The sequence below is a fragment of the Pteropus medius genome, unplaced genomic scaffold (assembly GCF_902729225.1).
Source record: "Pteropus medius unplaced genomic scaffold, Ma_sr-lr_union100, whole genome shotgun sequence".
Lineage (NCBI taxonomy): Eukaryota > Metazoa > Chordata > Mammalia > Chiroptera > Pteropodidae > Pteropus > Pteropus medius.
Window position 1 is genome coordinate 22,724,920 of NW_024351730.1, and position 23,922 is coordinate 22,748,841.

General features: G+C 33.3%; 1 protein-coding gene across 2 annotated transcripts; it reads left to right on the forward strand.

Annotated features, from left to right (window-relative positions):
• The first annotated feature begins 2,791 nt into the window (after positions 1–2,791).
• On the forward strand, positions 2,792–5,000 carry CXCL8 (C-X-C motif chemokine ligand 8). 2 transcript variants are annotated; one of them, XM_039845442.1, is made up of 4 exons: positions 2,792–2,956; positions 3,887–4,022; positions 4,322–4,405; positions 4,830–5,000. In XM_039845442.1, exons 1-4 carry the CDS (start codon positions 2,893–2,895, stop codon positions 4,849–4,851), a joined length of 306 nt encoding a protein of 101 aa, XP_039701376.1. In that variant the 5' UTR covers positions 2,792–2,892; the 3' UTR covers positions 4,852–5,000. The 2 variants fall into 2 exon arrangements, with proteins under 2 accessions (XP_039701376.1, XP_039701377.1); XM_039845443.1 differs by lacking the exon at positions 4,830–5,000 and having other exon boundaries at positions 4,322–4,409.
• Positions 5,001–23,922: the final 18,922 nt, after the last annotated feature.

Genomic DNA, 23,922 nt, shown 5'->3' on the forward strand with positions numbered 1-23,922 from the left:
CTTTAAGATCCAGGTCTCGCTTACATATCTGGCCCTAACTTTTCCCTTTCCTCACTCCATTAGTACTTTTCATACAACGCTCACAATTTCAGGAACCCAAATGGGTCATATTCTCTTACATCTCATAACATTGTGCTTGCTTTTCCCACCACAAGCAAGATAGTCATACCTTCTCCCCAGCCCATTGGTTTTACACCTACTAATTACCAATATTAGGTCATGGTTTTGAAGCTGTTTCTTCAGAAGACCTCGATTCATCAAAACTGCATCAGAGGTCTTGTTCATTTGTTCCCAGAAGTTCCTGTAATGATCCGTATTATAGCACCCATTATTGTATTGTATTTGCCTGCATAACTAATTGTCCATATCCTGCATTAGACTGCAAACTCTGTGAAGTCAGAGACTATCTTATTTATACAGTAACCACTTCTCCTATTACAATACTCGGCACTAGCAGATAATCAACATATATTAAATGAATAAATGAACAATCAAGTTCCTATAATAGTAGAGTTAAAAACAACTGGATTATATATAACAAACATTTGCTTTGCTACAGAAGGTGATGTAACCTAGGTGCTATTTTGTCCTCCAGTCTTAGGTTGGTTGGAGGATGAAAAAGAAACATGATTACTCAGAAACCAAATAACCTCTTTGGAAAGCACTCAAACATGGCTTTCCCTCTGCACACACACTTGTGTAGATGAGCTCACTGCTCTATCGAGCTTCTTGGGAAAGAAGAAAGATGTTGAATCAAGCTGAATTCTTTATAAATTGTGTTCTTTCCCAGAGGTGAATAGACTTTTACTATAGTAAAGTCCTTTACTTAAGTGACCCTTATCCAAGGAAACCCAGACCAATCTTTGAGGACTCAAGAGGGATGGAGTAAGAAACTTAATTGAGTCGTAAAAAGATAGATTTATATCCTAGTGTTTTGAAGAAAAGTCTCTTCAATTCCTCTTTGTGAATGTGCTTTTAGACCAGGGCTAAAACTGTACGTTTGTAAACCATCAACTCCACCACTACTTAGATATGAACTTGGAGATGTTGAGTTTCTCCATTTGTAAAATGAGAACATTATTACTAATCCCATTGTTATGAGAACTAATTTACATACACACACAGTGCCCTTGATTTCAAGTAAATTGAATGGGTATTTAGGAAATTAGCTGGGGTCACTACACAAGTCTTTCAGCAAAGGAATATTTTCCCCAAACCACATTCTGGAAACTCCATTACTTTTGGTCTAAGTTTCAATCATTTTGTCTAAAAATTTAATTTAAACCCTATACCAGTATTTAAACGAGCTTTTTCCTTAAGTGTTCTGAAAATCTATTTCTTAAAAATAGATTTTAAGACTCTCTATACTAGAGATTTTCAATCAAAAGGGCAACTTGAATTCTAATACAATTAGATTTTGATCTGGAGCTTTAATTGTAGCAAACCATAATGTGAACTAATGTCATTTCTATTTTATGATATTGTTACATTACATGCTGTAATCTGGTTCAGCTTGGTATTTCAGAAACCAATTTTGCATCAAGAATGCCTCTAAGACAAATGAGATTTTTAGGAAATAATCGTTGGTTGAATATCTTTACAATTTGGAAGTTAATCATCTGACAAAATTAAGAAATACAAACTATAGCTCTTGGAGCAGATGATAATTCAACGGTTTAAAAATTAAACCAGAAAGTTTACATAGATTAACTTTATGAGTTAGGTAGGTGTTATTAAACTCATTTTATAGATATAGAAACTGGAACTTAGAAAACTTAAAAGCCATGCAAAAATCAGGTGGCTGAACCAGAGTTTGAACCCACATGTTCTTTCCATGAAGGCATACACTGCTTACCTTTCCTTTAAAGTTACCACATCCCACCCCAACCAAGTAACCCCAGTGAACCACTTCCTAGAACATGAGTGTATCTTCATTTTACCTCTTGATTGTCCTATTTAGAATGTGTCATTCTCCTGTATCATTCTCTGTTAAAGTCCTCCCATTCTTCAACATCCTGCTTAGATCAAAATGCTTATGAAAGATTCTGCCCTTATGCCCCTGTTGGAATTAATATCTTGATGCCTCTTGTCTGTAATATAGTCAGTTCCTTATATTGCTTTATTCTTCTGTTAGACCAAACTCTTTAAGAACAAGTTATATCCATCTCTAGATCCCCACATTACTCAGAAGTTACCTGATAAATATTTGTGGAACAGAATGAAAGTTGTGCGCTTTCACTCTGTTAAATATACATATCAATTTTTTTTGAAAAGTTGTACTATGCTCCTTGAGAGCAGCAATAGCTCCTGGAAACTTTCCAAAGTGCTTAGAAAAGGACTTCTTATAAATTGTGTCCCTGATAAAAGTGGTTTACTAGATCACCTTCATTATCATTACATCACATGTAACTTATCTAAAGAAACAAATGCGCTATAAAGGAATAATCATAAATGACCATACTCTAACAGCTGTCAGATAGTACTGTGATGAAGCTATTTATAAATAAAAAGGAATACAACAGATAATGATGTATCAAACTGAGAAGCTAAACTATTTAAAATTATTTTATACATGTTTTAAAAGACATGTTTTTAAATAAAATAAATTATTTTAAAGATCAAATAAAACTTCAGTCATGTGCTGAGAACGTAATAAAGAACCAGTTAGAGAAGTCTAATGACTCAGACACTCAAAGGGTGAGCGGAAAGTTGCAGATTGTGGAATTTCCTCTGACATAATGCAAACATGAGGGTGCACATGTTCTCTATCTGTTGCTATTATAAAAAGCCACAGGATCTCTCCAACCAGCACAAGTCCTTGAGGACAACAGAGCTCACAAGCTTCTAGACAAGAGCCAATAAGAAACCAGAAAGAAAGCACTTCGTGTGAACATGACTTCCAAGCTGGCTGTCGCTTTCTTGGCCGCTTTCTTGCTTTCTGCAGCTCTGTGTGAAGGTAAGCACATCTTTCTGATCCAGTGTTTTCCTGTGTCTAAATGTGCTCCTCAAATAGCAAAATTATCTTGATCCTCAGATAGCAAGATTATCCTTAATGCTTTGATAAAAAACCATCATTTTTATTTAAGAAAAGAAAATAATCTTTGCAGTCATTTAATTTCAATTACTTCAATTGGAGTTTTAATTTTTTAGGCTGTATCTATACAATACTTAGAAAAGTATAAAGTTTGATTAGTATAGACATTGTTTTTATCATTCATACTGTGTAGTATGCATACATTTAATGGAAATCTATAATTTAGAGTATATCTTACTGAGGGCCACAGTTACCCATTATTATCTATTAATATTGAGCAAGATAACTCAGATAATTTTACTGAATGTACTATTTTATTGAAAGCTTCAGACAACTATCAATTCCTGTTTGGTTTAAGGACATTTTGATAGATTACAGATCTTCTTGGGATATCTTTTATAAAACATACAGTTTAGAATGTTTATGGTATATAGTTTATTTATTTTCTTTTTTCTTAATAATTAAGGCTTTTGCTAAGATATAAGACATCTCTATGCAACTCACTTATATATTTCCATTAATTCTTTCTGAAGGTGATTTCCCTATTGGCGTCACCGAGGATTATGCAATATCAAATAAAAAAAGTATCATAAGGGCATCAACATTGCACAAAGAGAACTTCAAGTTTTTATGTAGAAAGTCATTCGATGTTATCAGGGAAGACCGTTTTTAAAATAAAGAAAGAAAATTGAGGTCAGAGGCTAGGAGAACATCCAACCTTCAGTTGCAGAAATAAGTTTGCTAAAGATGCCATGTTTACTAAATACACAGTCACCAAGTTATATTGGAATTAAAGCTAGCAGAGCTGTGCCTGATAATATTAATCTTTAATCGTTTTAATTTTTTTCACAGCTGCAGTTCTGTCGAGAATAAGTACAGAACTTCGATGCCAGTGCATAAAAACACATTCTGCACCTTTTCACCCCAAATTTATCAAAGAACTGAGAGTGATTGAGAGTGGACCACACTGCGCACATACAGAAATCATGTAAGTACTTTCAAAAGTTGTTTTTTGTTTTTTTGTTTTTGTTTTTTACTTTAGAAACCCCATAACCGAGGAAGGTGGAAGTATCTAATAAAGTTCTAGGTACTAGGACTACAGTAGTGAGCTAAACTGAGAGAAAAATTTTCCGCATGGCATTTAAATATGGTACCTTCCTTGATTCGTAGCTCAGAACTGGTTTGGATTTAGATTTTATGCCCATCCTTAAGGAACCATGACTTCAATAGAAAAAGATGTCGGGAATCCGCTACGAATTGATTTTAATTACATCTCTTTCATTTCAGTGTAAAGCTCGTCAAAGGAAATGAGGTCTGCCTGAACCCCAAAGAAAAGTGGGTGCAGATGGTTGTGCAGGCATTTTTGAAGAGGTAAGTTTTTTTTTTTTTTTAATTAGATTCTTCATTTATCCTGAGGCATACAGTCCAAAAGTCAGCCTAATAGATTTCCTTGCTGCAAAACTTTTTGAGTAATAGTTCTTTAATAAAAAAAAAAAAAAAGCAGCAATAGTGAGTTTGTTGTACTCATGACCAAGAAGACTGTACATCTGTTGTTTGTCCAGGGAAGTCTAGGTTTATGCCTGTTCCCTGTGTCATCGCTATGGTTTCCTTTCATTCTCATCTCGGTTTGTATAATAACTTATCTGGTCTCTCTATAGTTGCAAATACAGAACATTTCTTATATGTAACTATCTAAGAGCATTAGTTTCTATAGTAAATATATTTTTAAGAACCATACTTTACTCCATATTAAAATATTGTTCATTTTTAATTTTTAAATTTTATTTATTTTCAGAGCTGAGAAGAAAGAACCATGAAAAAAAAATGCATTCTCCATGGTTTCCAAGAATTCCTCAGTAAAGATGTCTATGAAACTTCAACTTCAATCTACTTCATTGCTTAGCATACTGTGTGGGTCTGTTGTAGAGTTGCCAGACAAAATATAGGATTCCCAGTTAAATTCAAATATTAAGTGAAATGATGAATAGTTTTTTAAATGTCCCATGCAATATCTAAAACACTTATATTTTTTAATTCTTCTTCTCTTTTTTTTTTTTACCATAAATTCATATTTAGTGGGAAATCTTGTATTCTTTTTTTGGTTAAATATCGCAACCTCAGTCTGTTGGCCAAGATCCATGAATCCCCGTTAACGTCACCTTGGTTTCTTCTTTATTCCTAACATAGAGAAAAAATATCAGCCACCATCTTACCTCACAGAGATGTGAGAACATGTGAAAGAAATTTAACTTTTTTTCATGATCATGTAAATATATGGTCTGACTTATTTACCTATTTATTATTTATATATTTATTTAAACATAAAATATAATGATATTTGTGCATGAAGTTGAAAACTGGAAAAGAAAGTATTGTTGATAGACTGGTATAATAATAGCCATAAATATATGTTTATTTTAGGTCTTAAATCATATATTACAGAACTATCTTGATCAGAGTTGTTTTATTTTGATAAGGCTTGCTAGATTTAGCAAACTTAAAAACAAACAAATAGGACATTCAGTTAATTTTTATTTCAGATAATCAGTGAATAATTTTTAGTATAAATATATCATTATTTATCTGAAATTCTAATTGAACTGGCAACCTACTTTTGATACTCTTTGTATTATCTTGTCACTGCCAGCCTTGTTATGCTGTTCTGTGTTGAATCACTAGAATCCTGAGTTAGGATGATCTTTCTCAAGACAGCAAAAATTCACCAAGCATTATCAACAAAGTAATTTTTTTGCTGGTTAAAATTTATTTCTTATGTGCAAATAGATTCTCATTGCACTCACTTTATTTTTTGACTTTATGATACTTTTATGTGTTTCCAAAGAGGTTTTTTCTTCTTCTGTTTTTGTAACTGTAACTACAAAATGTTTAAAATAAAATTTAGTATCAAAATCATCAGATGTTAGTGTTTTTCTTGGTAGTTTTAAAAATTGTTGTTTATATCTTTGATTGTATAAATAATATATAATTTAGAAAACATAGATGCTCCCCCTTAGCATTTTATATCTTATGTTGGTAATTACATACCTTTATTTGTAGAGAAACAGAACTCTTTTCCAGAGATGGTTACAAACAGTAGTCTCTTCCATAGAATGATGGAAATTTTCTCAAATCCCCACTGAATACCATTTTGCTAAAAAGGCTAACTTCAGATTTTCAATGAATCAGCCCCGGCATCTGCATAGCTTGGAACAGTCCAGAACTCAGTGAGAGAGGGAAAAGGGTACACGATATAAGGCACAGCTCAGCTCACTGAAGAGTAAAACTGACACACATGAGGCAAAGAGGTTCAAAATATGAATAAAGCCCAAACATATTTGAAAACAAAAAACTCTTAAAAGTAAAAATACAGTACTTTAACCAAAAAACTCAGTAAATGAGTTTTAAAACATATTAGACACAGCTGAAAAAGAAAATTGGAGACCTAGGAAATAAACCCAAAAAACTTTATCTGGAATTTATATAAGAGATAAAGAGGTAGTAAATTGGAAAAATAAAGAAATGAAAAGATATGGAGAAAACAGAGATAAGGTCTTCGCAGTGTCACATTGGATTTTTACAAGCAGAAGAGAAGGTTAGAGACAACTTTTAAACTGAAAATGGCTGAAAACTTTCCAGAAGTGAAAAATAACAATCCACGGTTTCAAGAAACCCAATTAACCAATGCTTAACTTTACATTGCTAGTCAAAAAACAAGGATCTTAGAACTTCGATTCATACTTGTCCACCTCCCAGATCATTTACTATTGCTATTGAGTATTTTACATCCACTCGTTTTCAAATCTCTACACTGGGGAGTGAGGAAGACTGTCTTATTTTCTCACTAGTTCACAGTGCATCCTACTTTTTCTATGTCATTTAGCTCTTTGCAATCACTGTGTGTACTTGCAGCTACTATACTCTCTATGAGTCAGTATTATCCGTAATATGGAATAAATCCCATTCTCTTTTCTAATTTCCAGTGCACATTAACGTAAAACTGTACAGCATAACACAATTAGTAAAAAAATTTATGAGTGGTGCATAAGCAGGAACCAACTGGAAATTTAACTCTGACATTTACTATTCTTAGAAACATTGTTCCTTCTAGAGGTGACTTCTCCCTGCCTATGTGCTTCTCAGGCCAAGCTTTGTTGTGGGGCTTCTTCCTCAAAGTTCTGCCTAAATTTTATTTCCATATTCTCCTCTTGAAATTCAAATTCCCTTGTCCTATCCCCCTTACAGTCTCTCATCTTGTGGATCTCATATATAGTATGTAAAACCAATAGTAAAGAAGTAATTTTAATAAAATCTTGATAGGAGAGATACAGGATTCTTCAGAAGCAGTTATCAGGGAGTTATCTAACTTAACTAGCCTAGGTTTGCCCAAGAAAATCTAAACTAGAGTATGCAGGATGAGTAGGAGTTAGTCACAGAAAGGGAAGAAGAAGGCGTGGGAAAGAGTGGTCTAGACAGCAATAAAGAAGTAATTTATAAGCAAGAGCATGACATGATTTAAGAAGTGAAAAAAATTTCAGTGTCACTGGAATTTGTCATGAAACAGAGCAAGTCCTAATAAAGCTATGCTAAAAGAACTAGGAAATGCCCTAAAAGGCTTAGAGTTTAAACTGAAAACTTGTAGTGGATCTAATTACTCTCATTTTAAATTGTGAACATTATAAACCATTCTTCTTCCTGAGTCTTTTTCCAAAAGGAATTGAGAAGCCATAAAAGCAACTCAAAAGTCTGATCTTGGGGGCTTTTGCATGCTATTTGGAGATGGATTCCTCAAAGAACTCCCAAGTTCATACAAAACCTCTTAATATGTTAAGTACACTTCTTTAATATAATATGATCAGTGTTCAACCCTGAAAGCAAAGTGAAGACATCCACACCAATCTAGTGAATCTCAATAATACTTTTAAAATCTACTTTTTAATTTTATCTTTATAACTTTTAAAACAAGTCAAATGATTTTCTCCACATTCTCATCTATACTGTCACTGTTTCTTATGACAGCAAAGTATTCCATCAAAAGGCAATTAAATGGATCAAATTGGAGATTAGGTATTATGTACACAAGTCAAAATGGAAAAATGAAAGGTAAGAGAGAAAATATGAGAGCAAGAGTGAGACAAAGAAAAGTCGGTCAATTTGCTAAATTGAAAATTTGTACTTCATTTTGCCTCAATGATAATAGTAAAATTAGTATATAGACACAGGTTTTATTTATATAGATACAGATTTAGACACAAATTTAAACGTGCGATCTATTACCCTGTACCTTTAATCCATATGTGTGGTTACAAATTACAAATCTAATTTCACCAAGTAGTAACATAAATGTAAAAATACAGACACACACACGCAAAATAAAAAGGCATGAAGAGATAATAAAAAATATTCACATTAAATTGCATTAATTATAAAATTCTATAACACATACAATATACAAAATCAGGTAATTTTCATAATTGCTTTTTTTGTTTGCTAGAAATGCATCGAGAAACAGATTCACAGGTTGAAGTTACCTAAGAAAAAATTTATTCTCAAGATTTTGGAAAATAAGTAGATAATTATTTTTTACTGCACTGCATAGAACTATTTTACCATCTAGGCTATGTTTGAAAATATTAGAAGGAAGGATAAAACACAATTTTGCTATTTGCTTGTGATAATAATATAGTAAGCAAAAATTGCTTAAGACTGCATTAACCCTGAGATAATAAAAGAAAGCCGAAGAAAACAATAATTTCTCCATCGCTCACTTAAAAAGACAGCCAGACCACAACTGCTTCAAGTTTGATAAACATCAGCTGAATTTGCAGAAAACATAAACAACGAATAGGGGATTTTTTTAATGTAACAGAGTAAATACCAGGCCAACTCCTTCCCACGAGATTTACAGATGGTGCAATCGGGAATTCTTCAAGAGATTACTTAAGCATCAAAAAAGCAAACTCTTCATAAATAAAGAAAAAGGGCTTTCCATACTCTTGCATTATCATAGATAAAAAAAGTTGGATAAATATATCTATCATCTCTCTCTCTCTCTCTCTCTCATCTATCATCTATCATCTATCATCTCTAAATAGACTTAAAAAGCATAGCATGTTGGAAAATTAAGATGGGAAAACATTCACAGATATTTACACTCATAGTTTGCTTTAGACATATCTTGAAGAATATTCTAATAGTTTTGTAAAAGATCATGGTGCGGGAGCTAAAGATAAACTCTTAATGTATCTGGTAATCCTATTTCATAAGGCCTGATTTAGCTCATGTTTTAATAATGTTATACATGATTCTTCCACTGTCTGCATCCTAAATTAATCTACCATTCATCCCATGCTACTCAAAATGCCTTCACACATATTTTCAATGTTCCCCTAAACGACATTTTTATGAAAAAGTATTCTATATGTAGATACCTCTGCCTCGATTTACTTTTTCGTTATACTTCCAAAAGTGTTCAACGTGCCTCTTACAGGAATCTCATCTAGAGATGTGGTTTGTTAAAAAGAAAACTTGTTTCTGCTCAGGTTTCTGCAAGCCTTTAGCAGCCTAACCATAACATATGTTACTCCTCCACCAACTTTCCATACTTGTTTTATTCTTCTCTAGGACATGTCAGACATATTTTATAAATTGCTCATTCTCATATTTTCTTAAGTGAAATTTTGTTATTATTAATTTTATTTACATATATATCTGGAAACTAAAAAAGTCTTATATTAAAAAGATCTTTCTATAAATCATGAATGAGGCCTCTGTGATAAAATGAAAAGGACTCTGATTTCTACTTATAAGTCCCTTTTCTAGCACTAAATGTTTTCCTAAAAGAATCCATTCACTCTTAGTTTGGGCTGCTATAAAAAAGTATCATAGACTGGGTGGCTTATAAACAACCGACATTGATTTCTCACAATTCTGGAGTTTGGAAATCCATGTCAGTATGGTCAGGTCCTAGGGAAGATTCTATTCCCATTAGTCGTCCAACTTCCAGTTGTAATTTCACAGGGCAAAAAGCAGAGAGGCTGAGCAAGCTTTCATGTCTCTTCTCGTGAGGGCACTAATCCCATTCAAGAGGGCTCCGTTCTCAGGACCCGATTTTCTCCCAAAGACGGCATCTCTTAATACCATTATATTAGAGGTTAGGATTTCAACATACGAATTTTTTTGGTGGGGCACAAACATTCTATAACAATGTATCAACATTGTTATATTAATTGTAACAATAGTGGTGCATTAATTATAACAAATGTATCCTACTAATATAAGATGTTAATAATGAAAAAGGTGTGGGATACATGGAAACTGTAACATCTCAATTTTTCTGTAAATCTAAAGCTGTTCTCTAAAAATAAGTCTATTTGAAAAAAATAAGTAGAAAGGTAGAAATCAAAACAAACAAACAAACAAATCTACAGCATGTAATAACTTGTAGTTTTCTGCCAGTAACAATGAATCTGGTACATGGGCTATGAAGCTGATGTGTAGGGAGCGTGTCCCCTGGGCAGTGATGGAGCTAAGCTTATCATTAACCACATTCGTATAGCTTGTTCGTCCCTTCTTTAATCTCAATTATTAGTTGGACTAACTAAACCAGTTAGTTTAGTTCCAGACAATATCATTCTTTGAGTCTAAAAATAATTCTTTATCCTCCTTGTCCCCATTCCCCTAACAGAAATGCTATGAAGTTTAGACATATTCTCACTCTCAATATGAACTGAGCCATCACTCAGAATTCCCTGCTCATATCAATAAACCTTCTGATACTACTAACAGTCTGAGGTTCCACCAAACTTTGGACATAATGTCAAAACCCCTAAGCTTCCTAAAATGTTGCTGCAGTTGACTCAGTCGTCTCCAGCCCTGTCAGAGCTCAAGTGCATTCTTAGCTACCATCTGTTTTCTAACCAGTCTCGACTTTCTACTCTTCTACTTTGTTCAACGTTGACAAGATCCTAGTGTCAATTGAGTTGTGATGTAGGAAAAAAAAACAGAAGATAGGAAGAGAGACATATGGAGGTGGAGAAAGGCTGCATTAACTATGAGGCCTGTATACAGAGAATAAAATATGGAAACACATTTGCATTAACAGGACTTTATTTGGACTGATCCACAACTCAATAACCCTTGCCCAACATTCAGTAAAAGCAAAGCTAAAATATTAACTGTGCCTTTGGCATTTTTTTGAAACTTCTGATATTTTCTTGACTTGTACTCTGTTTTGGCAATCCTAGATTCTGACCATTTTTTCCCTCCTAACTACATTCTCTCACCTTTTTTTTTTTTAATTTTATTTCTTTAAATATCTGAGATTGGATTTCCTGTATTAACACTTCGCCCCTTTCTTTTACTGTTATTTGTACTTGCTCCTTAAACTGTATCTGTCTCTAACTATTTACGACGTCCTCCAATCTAATTCTAATATAACTTTGAGATTGTTTATTTAGCCCTAAAAACAAGAAACTTGGCAGCCTGAGACAGAGATATTCTAAAAACAGAAATATTATATGCTGAGTAGACATAGGGGAGAAAATGTCAATGGAATTTAGATAAACTATACTGGATTCCCAACTTAAGAAGCATATATCTTAATTGAAGCCTGTCCTACCTATTTTCTTTACCATTTTTATCCAATTTAGGAAATCTTTATTTAATTCTAAAACTCCTCTATCATCTCTCTCTCTCTCTCTCTCTCTCTCTCTCATCTATCAAGGGTCACATGCATTTCCTTTTGTGTTAATTTTTTTATTGTGATTAAATATACTTATTGTGATTAAATATACTTAGCAAAATTTCCCATTTTAATAATGTTTAGGTTTGAGTCTAAAACCAATTCTTTATCTTTAAAGCTCAGTGGCATTAAGTATATTCACATTGTTGTGAAATCAATACCATTATATATCTCCAGAACTTCCCAAATCGAAACTCTGTACTCATTAAACAATCATCCCTCATCTCTCCTTCTCCTCCAGTCCCTGGCAACTACCATTCTATTTTTCTGTAGCTATGAATTTGACTACTCTAGGTACCAACTGTAAGTGGAATCATATAATACTTCTCCTTTTGAGACTGGCTCATTTCACTTAGTATTATGTCTTTAAGGTTCATCCATGCTGTACCATGTTTTAGAATTTCTTATATTTTTAAGATGAAGAATATTTAATTTATATATATATACCACATTTTATTTAACCACTTATCCAGTGGTTGTTTCCACTTTGGCTATTATAAATAATGCTATGAATGTGAATTCTAAATAATATTATTAACATTAGTGTACAAATATCTGTTCAAGTCCCTGCTTTTAATTCCTTTTGGTATATATATATATATGCAGAAATGAAATTGCTGGATCATATGGCAATTCTGTTTTTTGAGGAAATACCATTACTGTTTTTCACAGTAGCTGCACCATTTTATATTCTCACCAGCAATGCACAGTATTTCTAATTTCTCCATATCCTTGCCAACGCTTAGTTTTTTCCTTTCTTTTTCTTCCTTCCTTCCTTCTTTCTTTCCTTCCTTCCTTTTTTTCTTTCTTCCTTTCTTCCTTTCTGCCTTTCTTTTATCCTTTCCTTCCTTCCTTTCTTTCTTTCTTTCTCTTTCTTTCTTTCTTTCTCAACAACAACAACATTTTTCTTTCTTTCTTTCTTTCTTTCTTTCTTTCTTTCTTTCTTTTTCTTCCTTCCTTTCTTTCTTTTTTCCTTCCTTCTTTTCTTCTTTGTTTTTATTTTTTAATAATAGCCATCCTAATAGTTATGATATGGTATCTCATATCACATAAGGTGGTTTTGATTTGAATTTTCCTAATGATTAGTAACACTGAGCATCTTTACATGTGCCTATTGGCCATCCTCTCCCCTTTTCTAATTGAGTTTTTAGATTTTTTTGTTGCTGTTGTTATTGTTGTTGAGTTATAGGAGTTCTTTATATAGTCTAGATGTTACTCCCTTATCAGATATATGATTTGCAAGTATTTTCTCTCATTTCATGGGTTGCCTTTCACTCTGTTGATAGTGCCCTTTGTTGAACAAAAGTGTTTAATTTTGATGAAGTCCAATTCATTTGTTGTTCGTTTTGTTGTCTGTGCTTTTGGTATTGTATATGCTAAAACTTTCGTAATATTAGATTTGTCCCCCAATTCGTTCTATAGAACATCTATTATATTATCTGATGTTCTAGACTTTAAGGAAAACATATCTTTATGAAGAAGCCGAATCTTGAGAGCCTTCTGGAAATTGTTCTCTTGCTTGTGGGTGCTTGTTTTATAAAACAAGGACCAAGAACTCACAAGAAAAATGCATAATTACTGAATGAGCTCCCTGAAGATGCTCAATATTCTTTCTTTCTCTCTCCTGAAATTCCCCTGCCTGTAATCAGTAGATATGGGCTGTTATAATATGTAAGAAAGTATAGGAAATATATTGTCATAATGAAAGTATTTTAATGTACAAAAAGCTTTGAAAAAAATACGGTTTGAGTTGGGCTTGTAATGTACCATTTCCTAACTCCATAGTGCAAAGTCATCATGAGGCCTTTAAAATTTCCCAAGATTCTGCAATGCTAAACAGTTTCTATTTTTGCTATATTTTTCTAGAAGCTTGCGGAGGTCACAGCCACTAAGAGGATATTTTACTAATAACAATAGTAAAATTACTTCTCAGTTCTGAATTTCTGTGAATATGGTACGTAAATAACCGTGGGTATTTTATGCAAAGATTATATTACTTCAAAGAGTTAGTGACAATGATACCTTTAATAAAAATCTCCTTACTTTTGGTATAAATAATTATTTACTGTTCTAAAAGGTAGTAATAGTCACATTTCACTTTACACAGCAAAAAAAACTCTGTGCATTCCTACTTATTTCCTCATTCAGAGATAGTGTTATCACTAAAAGTTGCATATAGATAGTATTAAAAACTACAATTAAAACTTCACATAAAAGCTTTTTGGAACCACTTTTCACAGAGCCCTATGGGTCATACAAAATTAAGAAAAAGGATTGTTCTAAATGTAAGGAAGATAACCTCTACCTTAGTGGCTTTTAATATAAAAAGCTTACAAACTTTGAAGGCCTGACAATAAAATGTATACATCACACACACGTATTGCATTTCTATACATGTTATTTAATTGGTACTTTTATATTCTTTATTCTAGTACAATGCTTTGAGACAGGTAATATTATTTCATTTTTCAACTGGTAAGACCAAACTTCAGAAAATTTAAGGAACTGCTTAAGATTACATTGAGCTAAGATTTGGACTTAGGTCTTCTAGTCCCAAAATCAATTCTCTCTCTCCATTATATCACAAGATTTTGTCAGGCTTACTCAAATCAATTTTGTAAGAATTCATTATCACATGTCTATTATTAATCTTAATCTCTGTGCTGGAAACTTCAGGTAATAAATATGAGTAAGCTATACTTCTTTTCCTTAAGAAGTTTTGAGTAGGAAATAAAGGAGTCATAGGTACTATTATTTGACACAGGTGTAGTCAATTGTGTCCTATCCCCAGGTATTGGCAAATGCTGTGCAGTTCTACGTCCTCTTAGACAACTCCCATTTCTGAGTAAGGGTTTGGTTCTGTGGCTATTACCTTCATAACCTGAATGTCATTTGGGAGCCTTCTTGCTCTTGAGGCTCTGCTTAAACTTCAACTAAGCACCATATCAAAAGCTTTGTAAGAGTCTAGAATCTCCTGCTCGAATCCCCTGAGATTTTAGAATGACTCAGTCTTCTGTGACCACTACAGTGCATGCCCCAAAGCTTCACCAAATTACATCCCCAAACTCTAGACTGTCTATGCTTTTGTAAAAATTGTCATTACACTTGTTAAAAAGGAAAGGAACCCATTGAAAATCATATGGTGTTATATATCTCACCGATTCATCTCCTTTACTCTTTCTCGTCCTTTCTCATCTCAAGTTTTTCCACTTCTCACATGAAATTATTCACATCCAGCACCCTTTGGAAAACTCACCTCTTCCCTTATTTGCCCATTAAAGTAGTTTTGTCAAAAATTACAATTTTACTTTTATGGGGAATTCTGGTAAAAAAATATTTTGTTTTCATTATATTTTTCCCCTCCTCCCTTTTTCTCCATTCTCTGAGGATGTTTCATTTTTATTGACTGAAAGGATTAACATTTAATTTAACTACAGCATAATCACACTTAATAAACCATAACTCGTATCTATGGAAAAGTACTGGAATTAACTACAGTGGATTTTCATTAGGAATTTGTATGACTACTAAAAATGCTAATATAGTAGGCAGGTCAAGATCCTATTTTGCTGTTATTGTTATTGTGGTGTTGGTTGTGATGGCTGTTATTATCTCTTTGCCTCATTAAATCACTTTAAAAAGTGTTGACATGTTTTATTGGGGCTTTAAATGTTATTTTAAAAGAGAATTTTGAATTACTCATTCTGCAGTTGTTAAGTATTAATAATTCTTTTCTTAAAAATTGAAACTAAAGTCAAATATATTGAGCCAATCAAATGTGCAAATGTGAAGACTATAAAATATATAACATAAATAAAACATGTACTTGCATCCTTTTGGGATTTTGCCAAGCATTAAATAATAAAAATGCAGAGTTGAAAAGATTAGTAGTAATCATCTAGTCACTTTTTCTTGGGAAAACAATCTGAAGAAATAGAACTTCGAAAGTTAAAAATCATTTGTCTCTTGCATGGGAAAAGTGACGTGTGTCTGCTTGATAAAAGAATTCTTCCTTTATGGTAGCAAAAATCCTCTCCAAGCATGCAACCTACTTTTACTCCAGTAATAAAGGTGACTGGGTAATAGACATATCAGGACAAGAGCAGAATTTAGTCTGTAATCATTTGATTATGAATATATATATCGTCTTGGGTCTTGAAAACAAGTTATGCAACCATGAGGAACATCTACATTTTCTTTTTTTTTTATTATTCTTTTTTTGCTAGCTCTGGATTTTGCATTACTTTGTATTTGTCAGTCTGAAACCAAGGCATGTAAAATTAAGGATCACTTGGATGCTAATTAAAAAACAACAACAAAAAAAGCAAAACTGAGAAACTAAAGATTTCAGAGACCTCTGAGAGTCTTTCAATTCTGTGATAAATTCTAATGCTAAGGATGATAATATTTATGCTTCCAAGTAAAGATTTAATAGATATCTGATTTATTTTAAAAAATAAAATGAGTTTGGGACCTTTGGAAACAAAAACTGAGTACATTTACTGTACATGTGATTAAATCTTACATTCTAGCAAAGCAAAAATCTTATGTTCATGAGGAGAAAGAAGAAGAGAGAAATAACTCATTCTTGCAAAGCCAGCAGAATTGGGAACCACTTGGATGAACCTCTTATCTTGGTAAGCATCAGGGCAAAAGGGTAGGAGCAAAATGTCATCTCTGCTACCTTGTGTGTGGTTGTTATGCAATAAGTACAAGGATTTGTTCTAGGAGATCATTTTTCAAGAAACACATTCAGTGTACTGTAGTTGCTAAAATTTGCATCACTGTTCCATAATTAAAATGTTCCTTTAGTAAGTAGTCATCTTATTCATCAATGACTACAAAGAATTGGAGGAGGAATGGAAAACTATCATTCTATTTATACCAGAGAGACACAAAACTAGCAACATTTCTAATTTAAAGGGTGAATGGAACTTAATAAAGGAGTAGAATAAGAATCAATAGAAATCACTCTGTGGTATAATGATTAAAAAACAAGCTGTTGGAGATTCATCTATGTACCAACACAACTGTATGGGTGAACAATTAGTGCACCCATCAGAATGGGTAAAATAAAAAGACAGAGAATTTCAAATTTTGATAAGAATATGGAGTAACTGGAACTTTTAAATTCTGCTGATGGGAGTATAAAGGGTAAAATTTGGAAAATTATTTGGCAGCATTTACTAAAGCTGACACACACATTACTTATGATGCAGTAAGTCCTCTCTGAGGTAAACTCAATAGAAATGAGCACATGTATTGGTGCAAAGACACGTAATAGAATGTTCATAGCAGTACTATTTACAGTGGTGCTATATTGGAAATTATTGAAAGGTCTATCAATAATAGAATATATACATTAATTGTGATATATTCTATGGCATTGAAGCATCGAGAATAAACTATCTATACTTATACACAAAAATATAAATGAATCTCCTGAGTATATTTTTGATTTAATAAACCAGACAGAAAAATCTACATACTATATGACTCCACTAATGTAAAGAAGAAGAACGAACAAAAAGCAATGTGTCAGAATCATGGTAACCATTTGGGACACAGAATGTGGTTAGAAAGAAACATGTAAAAGAACTCTGGGGTACTGGTAATGTTTTGTTTCTTGATCTGAGAGCTACTTCAGTTTGTTAAAACTCAGTGAGTTAAAAACATGTAATTTTCAGTATGTATGTTACATTTCAACCAAAATCTTTAAAAACAATGAGTAAACATTTTGTGAAGAAGTGTAGAAGAATAGATTATGGGTGCTAAGGAAAGAGAGTTCATCACGGAATGTGGAGCTGGGGATAGGACTGTGGGTGACTCTGTGTGGAATAGATCGAGGATGATGAAACACAGGGCAGGGTCATAATTCAGAGATATAAAGCTAAGGTACAGCTGAATATGTACATGTATCCCATGTGTGTGTCGTACAGCTCTTCTGAGAAGCAAATGTCAGGATAGGATTAGGTATGCAAGAAGTTTATTAGAGTAAATGCATGGGAGGAGGGAGCTGGAGGAGGGTGGGAGATCTGCAGGTCTGATCCTGGGGGAAGTGGGCAGTGAAGATAAATTGGATTGAGGCACCTTGGACTGCCATGTAAGTCAAAGCAAAGTTTGGTAAGGTTATCAAGGAATCCTAGAGCCAAAGTCACCTGTCAGAGGAGATCCCCATCTCTCTACCTTAGCCTTCTTGTCATGCTTTATTGTCAGCTAGGAGCAATACTTGGGAAGTCTCGTCTGGGGGCAACAGCAGTGGTAGATTTCGGGGTGTATAGTAGCTGAAAGCAACAGTCAGTTAGGCTCCTTACAGTTGGGTATCTGAGAGATACATTTTCATGATCACCACAATGAGGGGGACAAAGCTTGTGACAGTGGAGTGCTGATAAAAGCTGTCCAAAATAAAAGCCCTGATTTGCAGCATTTGCCCCATTTCTGAGGTATAAATAGTTTTATCACAACTCATTTCAAGCTCACCAGTCTTACAATTGGCTTATAAAATGTCTGAATGTCTAATAATTTGCTCTCAAGAGCCAGTATCAGCCAAAGGCTTCTTAAGGTTGTCACCACAAAGACAAAGCCAAAGTTTACAAGGGCAAAAACCTCAGACAATATTCAAATTAGGGAGTCTTGTGTTTTCTTCTTTAATTTTTCTCTAAAGTAAGATGAATGGCAAAAGCTGTCATAGAGAGGATGTTCCCCTGAATGGGCTGACAGAATTATTAAGGAGGACGTTTTACAAGTTGTGAGTTTTCTGGGAAAACTTGCAATTTGTGGCATGTACATGAGAATGCGTTTCTCTATATCTTTATGTTGGCATCTCCATCTTAGTTAAGTCACGTTTTCTCTGTGCATTTATTAAGATTTCTTTTTCTTCCTTTTTGACATAGTTTGATCACCTAGATCTTAGCTCAGGATAATGATTGTGAAATAACTTTTAAATACATGAATATCAGAGAGCAGAGAAGGGCAAAAACAATGAAAACAATCATAAATAGCAAATGTTGGTATAAGCTTAATAAAAAAAACAATAAGCCTTATGGATTGACTAAATTATCCTTAGCTAACCAAGTGTCTTGTCTTTTAATTGATTAATTGCCTGTTCTCCTCTTCCTTAAGGGTTGACGCAAATAAAACATGTGGGTTCATTAATGCACAGACTCTACTTAGCTGGCCAGTATACAGTTGTGAGTAATTTAACCAACAAAATATGCTGGTCAATTGGGGCTCTAAAATTTGAGCTGTCTGATTTTTTTTATTAGGGTCACAGTGAAGGATACACTATAAGTCATACATTCTAGTATGTGAATTCCCGACCAAGGTAAAGGTCGACTTTAAAGCTAGTGGAATCCAAAACGTCAAGCTCATCCTCTACCTTACTGACAGGTCTTTCTACCCATCACAACATTCCTCATCTCCTTTACTCTGCTCTATTTTCTGTTTTCCTGTAGCAATTATTACCTCTTACCATGCTTATAATTCACATATTTATCATGTTTATTATGTTATTATTCCTCACTAGAAACTATTTATTTAGTTGTTTCACTTTTGTGCCCATATCTATAACAGTACAACTGTGCTTAGAACAATTCAAATCTTCAACATTTTGAAAAATGGGGGAAAAATGAACTTTCAGTTTTGCAGGATGGCAAACAAAAAAATAATTTTTCTTCAAATGCTTAGATATGTTAGATAAATATATAGAAAATCTTCCTATGACTGTGCACATGAAATAAAAGGAATACCCATAAAACTCACATAACAAATGAATCAGCAATGTTTGATGGGTGGGGGAGTCAAATCTATCTTTATGGAACAATCACAGACTAAGTTGCATAATCACGACGGGTAACTCCTACAACCCTATATACCAATTACAGGGGGATCTGGTTACTGATACTGTTTCTCTATCACTCTTTCAAGCCCCTTCTCTCATTCTCTTCCTTTCTTCTACCCTCTTTCTCCTTATTATTCTCTTTCCTTTCTTTTCTTTCATCTACTCTTCCTTCTCATCTTTCATCTCTTCCTCCTCCTTATTCCTTTTCTTTTGTTCTCCTTCAAATATTTACTGAATGTCTACTGTAGGCCAGATATATACAATCTAGTGTCTTGGAGATGATAGATGATAGGCAGATAGATAGATAGATAGATAGATAGATAGACAGATAGACAGATAGATAGACAGATAGATATGTGTGTGTATTTCCTAGAAGAAAGACTTGTACCTTAATCTCCCTTCCTCCAAAAAATGAAAAAAACAAAAACAAAAACAAAAAGAAATATCAATAGATGGTCAGAAACAATGGTAAGAATGTAACATATTGTTGATAAAATGTGTTTTATCTAATTCATTTCACATCTCCAAGTGATAAGTAGGGTCTGGGTGGCTGATGTTAATGTGCCTCAAATCAGTGCATACATTCTTAGGGAACTCCTAATGAGAGTAAAGGATAGATATTTATTGTACATTCAGTACTGACCACTGTGGTAGGTACTAGAATACAAAGGTCTATGATTATTTCTATGCAAGTTCTTCAAAACTCAAAGGGGACAAATAAAAACAAAGCATGACAAGAGAATAGAGAAGAGAGTTCCTATCTTTGATAAGTGGCTTTCACTGGTCCCACATATCACTTAGAGGACAAAAATTAAGGTGTCATGAGTGACCTCACATGATAGCTGTAAAATATTGACTTCCTTACAAATTTTCCCCCATGACTGACCTATTTATTGCTAATTTGCCACAATCTTTCTCCACTTTGGAAATAAATATAATAATTAGTACAGTTCTACAAATTTATCTTTACTTACAAATACTCTAAATTGGACCAATTTACTACTGAGATTATGTAAGGGGTTGAATTATGTTCATACACACCCAAATTTGTGTGTTAAAGTTCTAACTCTTAGTATTTTGGAAAATGACTTATTTGGTATAGGGTTATTACAGATGTAGTTAAGATAAGATAAAGTCATACTGGAGTAAGATGGGCACTTAATTTAATGCAACTAGTATCCTTATAAAAGGGGGAAAATTGAACACAGACACACACAGACACATGCGCGCGCGCGCGCGCGCACACACACACACACACACACACACACTCAGGAAAAATTTTATGTGAAGCTGAAGGAGCAGATGGAGGCGATGCTCTACAAGCCAAAGAATGTGAAAGATTGCCAGCAAACTACCAGAAGCTAAGTGAGAGGCGTGGAATAGATTGCCCCTCAGAGCACTCGAAATGAACCAACCCTGCTGACAGCCTCTGGAACTGTGAAACAATAAATTTCTGTTGTTTAAGCCACCTAGCTGTGATACTTTGTTACAGCAGCCCTAGCAAATGAATACAGACTATATTTTTAAAAATCAGTAGAAAATACTTTGGTGATAAGCAGTGCCGTGTTCTTAATACGGTGAAGTTAGGTGGGACAGCGCACATTTTTTCTTTCCAGGGAACCTGTTAATAAAGGTCTTAGCTGGAAGTTCTCACGATATATGGGAAAGGAGTATTGAAAAGTTCCTAAGAGCATGAGCTTGGTTCAAGACTGACATAGTTTTAAATCCTTGTTCTGCCATGGTATAACCATGTGGGTTTGGTCAAATAATCTGAGATTCTGTTTCTTCACTTTTAAAAACAGTATATTGTCCACAGCATAGAGTTGTTATAAAAATTATATAACATGATAAGTGAATGACACACAAAAAATAATCAATAAGTGGTAGTTTTAAAAAATATATAATCCTAAGTAATATGAAAGTTAAATCTTAAAGATGTGAGTTTTTCTCAAATTAATTTATAGATTCAATAATATCTCAACAAGATTTAAACTGAGATTTCATGGAATCTGACAAGTTGAATCTAAAATTGATATGAAAATGGGCCCATGATAACCAAAATTCTTATAAAGAAAAAGGAGGGGAAACTTGTCATAGTGAGTCTCAGGAATTCTAAATCTTTAGTGATTAAGACAACGTGGTATTGGCAAATACAGTGAAAATGGAACAGAGAGGAGAGCTCAGAAATAGACACTTACATGTACGGAACATGGACATATTACAAAGGGAACGCTGGAAATCAGCGAGGAAAGAAAGGACTATTTATTATATCAAGATGTGAAAAGGTTATCCATTTATTTAAAAGAATGAAAGTAGCTGCTTACTTCACAGCATGTACAAAAAACAAATCCAATGCAGCCTCTAAAACTATTGGAAGAAAATATAACTGAATTTTTTGATCTTGAGATAGGGAAAGATTTTTAAAATAAGTTGTAAATAGTACTATCCAATAATGAATAGGTCTATTCTCAGAATGGCAACTTCCCATTTAAAATACAATTTTTTTGCCCAGAACTATTTCAATTTAGATCTTTTGTAGTGATATCTATTAAACACATTATATTAAATGTAGAATATTTAATGAGCAACTCACATTTTAGAAGCAATGTCAAAAGATTTTGTATTTCTGTGAATGAAGATTCTGACCTCCAGACTATGAGATCATGAAAGAATGAGCAAATGTTTTCTCAGCCTTTTTATCTGCATGATTAGGCATTAATCAGATTAGAGCACTAAATAGTTATAAAGTGGATGCATAATTTTTATTTGCAGCTGAATTGACTTATAAAGCCACTGATGAGAAAATTCCTAAATTGCTTATTGACCAAAACAGTATCTTCTGACATCTGTGGATGATGCTGGTGACCAGGTATTCAAGTGAATTCTGTTCCTGGAGAATAAGTTCTTGGATGGAAGATAAAATTATGTTTAAGGAGCTTCCCAGCTCTAGCTGACTGTGTGGTTTTCTCTTTTAGACTCTGGATGAAAACAGACATCCAGAAAGGGAAAGGAAGGTGGTAAACTATGGCTGGCTTGCCTATGGCCTTCTCAATTCCAGACACTTCCTGTTCTGACAGTTGGTTCTGATTAGATATCATCCTCCTCTCAACATGCATGCCAGCATTTGCATACACACATTAATTCACAGAAGGGTCACTCAATTAACACACAATTCATGAGCAGATTTATAAAGAAGAAAAATGCTGTGTGTACTGACAATATATAGCCATATTTCTGGATGTTAATGTTCCATGACATGTCCTACACATCTCACAGTTTGAAGTAGATGGTTATAAGCAACAAATATGCTGTGTTATATATCACCTCGTAATATATCATTATGTTAAGATTATATTACGATTAAATAATTTTATTCATTAGATGAAAAAGATATTCCTGAGTATCAGCCCCAAGTGCATTAAAATTTCTTACAACCACTGCTTACTATATATGCTTCATGTCATGGCCAAAGCAAGAGAGGCTAGGGAATTTTAAAATAGGGAATTTACTGTCCAGAGGTAATCAAGAATCAAGATATCGACAAAGCATTGATATAAATTTCTGGGGTTTCCATTTGTGTTTTTGTTTGTCTGTTTGTTTTTTGGTAAAATTAAAAGTTTGGTTAACTCACAATATTGCAAACTATGGGGTCTGATAAAATTATTCTACTTGAATTTTCTAGGTAGATTTTAAAACATTCTTTCTGACACATTCTAGTATCAATGTTGATTGTCTTTTACTTCATCATTAACTTAAATTTTCTGGGTTCCTTAATTTATTTTTTACAGTGTGAACTAATACAATCCTAAAATAACTAATATATACATTTATGTAAACATTTTTGGAGAAATTAAAAATTTTAGTATCTTAACAGCCAGGAATAAAAAAAATTAAAGCAGTAAGTAATTTTAATGTGTCGGGGTCATTTTGGGCCTTAAATAATATTTAAACAGAATATAGAACAAATAAAAAAATTAACTTAACATTTGTCTAAAGTCTCACTCTTATCACTTAGAATAAATCTAACTAAATCTAACTAAATGCTTAATCCTCCAACAGGTACATCTTTCCAGATGATTTATATTGTGTTAAAGATCACTGCAATGTATATCTAGTAAATTCAATTCCAAATATCCTGGGCTCCCAGACATAATGAAAATAAAGGTATACAACCTCCCATGTGTGTGGTATCTTTGTATAGATTTGTCTAATTATAAATGGCCTTAGTTCATCATAAAATAGTAAAATAATGTATTATGGGCATTCCTTTTTTAAACTTTTAATTTTTAAATAATTTTAAATTTTTAG